The following is an 8,026-nucleotide window of genomic DNA, read 5'->3' on the forward strand; positions in this document are numbered from 1 at the left end:
ATGTGATTGTATATGTTATTCGACCTACATAAAGGAACATATCAGTCTTATTCAATGAATGAATATCCTATTTAATTATAGTTTCCACCACTTTGTTTCTTTATCTGTTTTATTCATATCAATAATCAAATAATGATGAATCAATTCTAATGAAAAGTACATACATGTATTTTCTTTACTTTTATATCATTATCCCTAAAGCAAATCTCATTTCAGTAGTTTTGTAAAGTCTAAACATATAACATTTTTATATAGTTTATGTTCTATTCATTCAATGTAGTTGTATTGTCAAAAGTGTCAGCAATATTCGTTAATTAATAGTTTATTTATTTATTTTAACACATAGATATTGGTACAAGGCGGCACCAAATAAATATACATCACACAGATCTCATTTGATATGTGTGAGGGCTGAGATATTGCTCGGGTTATCGAATCGAAGTGGGTGGTTCTCACAGGGAGCTACATTCGGAGCCTTTGACCTAAAGGTCTGATCCACGAGGCAGTGGAGCAACGTTAGGAGATGCAGTCCCATGGTAACCGGTAACCAACGATTGGTTCATACACCATTTGTTACCTCAGGATCCTGGAGCCCATGTGTACCATTGGTTTGGAATGAGGGTCTTCCAACTCTCCTATGTGAATCCTCCATACTCACCAACCCGGTTACAGCGTCAGATATTCGCTTTTCGTCCTCTCAATTTTGTAAACAATACCATTGCCACGAGAATGCAATGAGTAGGACTTCCCCGGCAGAGGCTATATACGCGTGGCCATGTGAGAGTATTTCGAGAGGGAGAGCGAACTCTCCCCAATCTCGGCCGTACCAGGGCATTTGGGGTTAATTTAATAATTCTCTAATTTTTTTTTAAAACTGTTGAATTGTTGAATACATTAAGATGATATGCTATTACTTATGTTATATTATTATTCAGTTTATTTAACGGTTAATATGATTTCATTTCTGAAAGCACTGGACGACCGTTTCATCCTAATATCGAACTTCTCAGCAGTACGCATTCATGATCCCGCACGAGGGATTCGAACCCAAAACCTTCGGTATCGCATGCGAATATCTAATCTTTAGATCACTCGATACGCACTGATGAGGAGTGCTGTAATAGGACAAAAAAGGCTGTTCATTGCTTTCAGGTTTTCCAGGGTGATCTAGCTTGAATTTATATTTACACTATCATTCTTTATTCTTTTTTCTGTTTTAACATTTGTCTATTTAATACTATATCCCTGTTATACACATATTGATCATTTCGTGATAACACAAATACCTACACTGATATTAAAACGTCATGATAAACTTTTATATTCTTTGAATACTGATATGAACAGAGAAACAAGAAACCTTGATAAACTACGAAAACTACTTTTCGGGACGTTATTTCATTTAATTCAAAGCTTGTAAAACACTGACATTTATTTTTGTCCCTAATCTATTCTACAGATCATAAGCTTTCGTTTGATGTATTATTCACTGCTATAACCCTTTTTATTTTAAAGCTATTGTAATTTAAACGTATTCGTTTGTACTTCATTTTCTATGCTAATCCCCAGTGTTGGACATTGTGGTGGGTTAATCATCTATTTATTCATGTATCTTTTTACACTGATCTGATATCGGGAAATCGGGAAATCAGATCGGAATTGAGAATACATCGAGTAGTGTTCTAGTTGACTTATCTTCTTTCACTCGCATGCTTGTCAGCCAACTAGGTGATAGAATAGTTTTCTTCTCTCTATCCCACTTCGAACTCACGCATACTGACCTCAAGTTTAAGCTGGTCAGCCTATGGGGTCAAACTGTTAGTCTCTAGATTAGAAAAGTTATCCTCAGCACCAAAAGTATGTAGACAGATCAATGACGTAACAAATACATTAAACAGTAAAACAACTTACCTAATGCTGCACATACGCCATTCACTATATCATCTGAGGATGGATATAATCGAATGTTTGTATTTAATGAACAATGATCTTTGGATGATTTTTCACTTTTAACATGATGATCACGATGAATGAACCTTGATAAAGTTTCGTTCAAATTCTTACATATTGATAAAGATGAAGGTTGATTGACATGTACATTCATAACCATTTTACTTAATTGATTCTCTGCTTGTTTCTTAATATCAGTGAATTGTTTATCATTATCTTTACATTCAGTCTTATCTACAATTGAAATACTTGATAGTTTTTGTTTGTTGTCTATTCCAAAAGAAAATATTAATCTAACAATTGACTTATTATCACAACTATTGAAATTATTACAATCTCCACAAAATCTCATTTCTGATACTAATCAACATATGCTCACTAGGGACTAGCTTCAAGAGGTATTTCCTGTAGTTCTAGTGAGAAGCAATGACCAGTGGAGTTAAACTGTGTCCGTTGTGAGATAGTAACTCACTGAAGGCAATGATAGATGTGTCGCTGAATTTCGTGTATTAGTTGAAGTTGGACATTAACATCAATGGATGCCGGTCATCTCAGTGGTCTAGAGGATAAGCGCTTGCGCACGAGACTGTTAAGTCTTGGGTTCAAATCACGTGAGGTGGGGGTCGTAGATGCTCACTGCTAAGGAGTCCGAGAATAGGACGAAATGGCCATCTAGTGCATCCAAGTTTTCCATGTTGGTATAGCTCCGATTGACTGATGATCTTAACTATTGAAATTAAAATAACAGTTAACTTTTTATGCTATTATAATAACTGAATTCACTTGGTGTTGTTCTACTCGAATCTTCTCATTGATGATTAAGAATGTAATTGATCAGTCTTTTATTGGAGTAGGTGCATCCTGTGCAGATTGCCTCGATATTGCCTTCATTCACAAGCATTCTAAGCAAAGATGGATAGTGTCTAGTAGTGGAATCCAGTCCGACGCGCGTCTCAACCTATTTAGCACTCGTCAGTTAGATGTACCTACATCTCAGAGTTGATGTTCTCTCTGGGACTCAAACTCAGTACCATTCGATTCAAACGCCATTGTGACTATCAGGACTCAGTAGCTAAGTGGACATGATAAACATTGTAAACAAATACTAACAGCGCTAGTTTTAAGAACTCGTACTATTACTAATAAGTAGTAACCCATAAAAATTTAAAAAAAAAACAGAGTTTACAATTGGGATTTTGTGAAAGTTTCACAGAACAGTTGGTTTTGATATCTTTAAAAAGTATACAAATTAATTCAACAAAGAATAACTATCACAGTTTTGTACTTTTCAGTCCCTTATTCCTATCTATCTAACAAATGATTATTTTGTTTTAATTGAGATCATGAATCGATCAATATCAAACCCCCATTAAAAACCTGGAAGTACTGGATAGAAGTTTCGTCCTAGTGTAGTGAATAAGAACACAAATAGGGAAAATCGAATGTAGTTGAACACAAAGTTATATAGGGAGAGGTGACTCTCCACATTCTCGGTCATACTAGGGTATTTTGGGGCCATCAAAACAATAGAATCGATTATAAATGTAGTGATGTTTCTAAGATGATTTAAGAAGAAACAACTGTTAGCGCAAAATTTGAACTATACAAATCTATTTAATTAAACAATTCGTATAACTTTTCATCGTATCCTAAATTCTAATTCATGTTAGCTGGCATACTGACTATCCTGTCCAACAGAGGAGTGAGTTGGAAATTAGATCACAACATAACAACGGTTGGTCGTGCTGTAGTGAACGAATGAGGACAGATGAATGTATTTGAACACATAAATTACAGAACATCTCAGTAAAATCTGACATCCATACAGTAAATACTTCATTTGCAAAATGTCAATCCACCGTCTCAAATTTGACTGTTCCTTTGCAAATATCAGTCCATTGTTTCGGATTTCATTGTTCATGCATTTTCATACCAATTGTGTCCCGTTCCCGTACTTTTCTTCTTCATCTTCTCAATCTTCTGCTGCCAAACATTACATTCCTGACTAGCGTTATATACTACTTATGTCAATATAAGTAACCCACACCACAATACTTATATCCGTTGACAACAGTAGCATACACACCGAACTAGTATGGGACTCCTAGAACGAAACGGTCATCGAATGCTTCCAGATTTTCAATTGTGGTCTGACATTGATCAGTTCATGATCTCAATTAAAATGCAACAATCTTCACAACTCCCATAATCATAATTATTTTGTTGTTAAATTTTCAAAATATTAATTTAGATTCCAAAAGATCTTGATCTTCACATTGTTGTCGGTATATATTTTTGACAAGCAATAAAATATAGTAGCCATCAACAAAATCATTGACATACTAAACAGATAATACGAATTCCTTAGTTGATTCTCCGTGAATTGTTTATTCATCAATCAACTCTAGTTGTAAATATTCAATGATTTACTAATATCCCTTCGAAATAAATTTACAGTAACGACATATACCAGACAAGTAATAGCCCCTAAATGCTCTGATACGGCTGAGAGTAAGGAGAATTAGCTCTCCATCTCGAAATAGTCTCACATGGCCACGTGCTTATAATCACTGACAGGGAAGTCCTACTCACTGCATTCTCTTGACATTACTGTTGTTTACAAAATTGAGAGGATGTAAAGCGAATGTTCGGCGCCTTAACTGGGTTGGTAGGCTCAAAAGATCCACCTAGGGGAATTGGAAAACCATCATTCCAAACCAATGGTGTACATGGGCTCCAGGATCCTGATTGAACAAATGGCATATGAACCAATTGTTGGTCACCGACTAACATGAGACTGCATCTCCTAACATGGCTCCACTGCCTTATGGATCAAACTTTTAGGTCGAAGGCTTGGGATATGGCCCCCTAAGAGAACCACTTGTTTTTGGTTTGGGCAGCCAGGCAGTATCCTAGCCCTCATACAAGTCAAATGATTTATGTCGCGCATATCTATTTGGTACCTCCTTGTTCCGATGTTTATGTGTTTAAATAAATAGACAAATAATAAAATGAAGTAAGGTACTTTAATATAGAAATGTTCTATTTACTTGTGTTGTCAGTCTGTTGAACATCTTTTTGAGCTTCCTCAAAGTGAGCATTTCTATTACATATTTTTTTATCATATGAAGATGATGATTGTTTGTTTAACATTTTCTTATTGATTTGTTCATTTTCTCCATGTTCATCAGTTAATAATTTACACTGTTGTGTTGATGGTTTCAGTTTCAGACTACTTCCAGTATTTAACTCATTCAATATAGGATCATTATCTTTTTCAAATAAATCCGATAATAAAGACTCAGTATCTGTATCCCAATCATCCGGTACAGAATTTGATAAAGGCTAAAACAATGAAAAAAAAATCATGGGAACACATTACAAATGGGAAGTACAACTATGTATTTGTTGAATGATTAAGTTAATATGATTACCGAAATACAAATTCTGCTATAACGATGAGTATAATATACTACATAAAAACTAATATAACATTGAGCGAGAAAAACTGATATGTAAACTAAATGTGAATTATTGAGTTCGTGAGTCAATTGATGCTAGACTATCATGGAAAACTTGAAAGCATTGGATAGCCGTTTGGTCCGGTTGTGGGACTAATACTCTTCGGGCGTGTGTATTCACGATCCAAAGTCGCGGGATTCAAACCTAGGATTTATCGGACGCTTAACCTCTAGATCACTGAGATGACCGGCATCCAACGGTGTTAATATCAAACTTCAACTAATCGACGAAATTGAGCGACACATCTACCATTGCCTTCAGTGAGTTACTATCTCACAACGGACCCGGTTGAACTCTACTTCTCACTGCTTCTCACTAGAACTCCAGAAAATACCTCTTGAAGCTAGTCACTTGTGATCATATGTCTTTGTTGTTTTGGTCAGAGAAAATAATTTAGGCCACAGAAATATAAAGTTACCATTAACATAAAACGAAGGATTAAGTTCCCCTTAAATGTTGAATTGTAAAACTATTGATTTTTCAAAACGTTTTAAACAAACTATGTGAAATATGTTACCTCATTCATGAAAAAGTAATTAAGGTTACTTATCCACGGGAATAAACTGGTTAGTAATTAGAAACAACAATATCGATGTTTTCTTTGTACTATTTAAACGTGTATTTATTTAATTTGTTTATTAATCGACTCTGAAGAAGTAGCTCACATTGAGTCACGAAACGTCAGAAAAACAATATTCTACATGTGAAATATGTTTTCAATAGTGGTAAAATAAAGTAAGAAAAAAATTAATAAAGAACAATTATAAATCATCTGTATATACCGAGAAGCATTGAACTATAAATGATCTCACGGGGTGAGATCGTGGATGCGTACTTCTAAATAGTTCGATACTAGAATGGAACGGCCATTCAGCGCCTTCAAGTTTCCAATAGTGGTCTAACATTGATCCTTTCATGATTTCAATTAAAAACTCAACAATCTTCACAATCCTATTACTAATAAATTCGCTTTCCTTTAAAATATTAAACCTATGAAGACAAGTAAATTGTCAAATTTCATACCCTGACCCATACAAGGTAATATACAAGGTAGCTTAAGCTTGAATCAGGCAAACCTAGTATTTAGTGGATAGTTGTAAATATCATTCTATTTAATCTTCAAAATTGACCAAACAACTTATTAATCAAGTCCCCTACTGGCAAGAACGGCAAGACTATGATTTATGAACAAGCCAATGAGAAGCGTTTGAGAGATTTCAAGGTCATGGCGCCAATTATGTAATAATTCGTTACAAACTCACGAAGTCTATTGTTATTATTTGTATTATGTAACTTAGTGTTATAATCTTTTCATAATATCATCTTGGTTATTCGTGTTCACATTCCCTGACGAAACTAGTACTATATATATATACGATTTTACAGCTTGATAATATATTCATTGAATTGTGCGTGATTCATTGAATTAATCCTTTAAATGCAACCGAGATGTATATTTCAATGAAGAGAAAATTCTCTTTGTTATGTATATAAGTCATAAGGTTTGAGTTTTTACGAAAATATGTTGACTACATTACAAATACGCTATGTTGCTATGTAGAGCTGAAGGTCTCATATGAGACTGGAGGTTCGTCATTGATATTGTGGATGGTTCAGCATTACTTTGGCAAGTTTTACCGACTGTTCATGTGCAAAACTGGTGTGCTGGTTAACCGAATTCATTCATACTGGTGGTTGCTTTTCAGGGTTTTCAAGTGCCATTGTCATTGGAACATTGTAAGACATGTCGCCATTGCCAACATTAATGAGTTTGACTGTCGTGTAGACAGAATAGGTCAACTTTGACCTGTTCGTGATGTGCATAAGTGATCTACTCAATCAATGATCGAAATAATTATACATGTGACATGGATGTGTATATGAATGGTGCGAATGGTCCAGCAGGTTACTCGATACCTGTATGGTTTCGCCACAGGATTAAGCTGTACTATTCAGATTGTAGTGTTGAAGCCGACATAGTGTCTGGTTCTCCCGTGAAGCGAGATTGAGCTGTATTATTATTATTATTATTATTATTATTATTATCATTATTTGAACACATTATTTGAACACATAAATATTGGTACAAGGGGCACCAGATACATATGCGCCACATAAAACTCTCGATTTATGTTAGGGCTGGGATACTACCCAGGTGCCCAAACCGGAGCAGGTAGTTTTCTAAGGGGACCACACCCGGGGACTTCTACCTAAATGTCTGATCCACAAGGCATTGGAGCAACGTCAGGAGTTGCAGTCTCATGGTAGCCGGTAACCAACGATTGGTTCATAAGCCATTTGTTCCCTCAGGATCCTGGAGCCTATGTGCACCATTGATTTGGAATGAGGGTTTTCCAACTCCCTCAGGTGGACTTTCCGTGTTCACAAACACAATCAAAGCTTTAGAGTTTCGCTTTTCGTCCTCCCCGCCACAAGAAGGCAGTGAGTACGAGTTCCCTGGCAGAGGCTATACACGCGTGGCCATGTGAGAGAATTTCGAGAGGAAATGCGGACACGTCTCACGCTCGGCCATATCAGGACATTTGGGGGCGAG

At 35.7% G+C, this 8,026-nt stretch overlaps 1 protein-coding gene across 1 annotated transcript in view; it reads right to left on the reverse strand.

The window, feature by feature from the left end:
• MS3_00007019 (uncharacterized protein) overlaps positions 1–8,026 on the reverse strand; it is a 57,691-nt gene that overhangs the window by 10,556 nt on the left and 39,109 nt on the right. The window contains exons 13-14 of the mRNA XM_051215275.1: positions 5,001–5,295; positions 1,912–2,184 (exon numbers count right to left, since the gene is read on the reverse strand). Coding sequence (XP_051068476.1) covers positions 1,912–2,184; positions 5,001–5,295 — 568 coding nt within the window. The remainder of the gene's footprint in view (positions 1–1,911; positions 2,185–5,000; positions 5,296–8,026) is intronic.

This window comes from Schistosoma haematobium, chromosome 2 (assembly GCF_000699445.3).
Source record: "Schistosoma haematobium chromosome 2, whole genome shotgun sequence".
Lineage (NCBI taxonomy): Eukaryota > Metazoa > Platyhelminthes > Trematoda > Strigeidida > Schistosomatidae > Schistosoma > Schistosoma haematobium.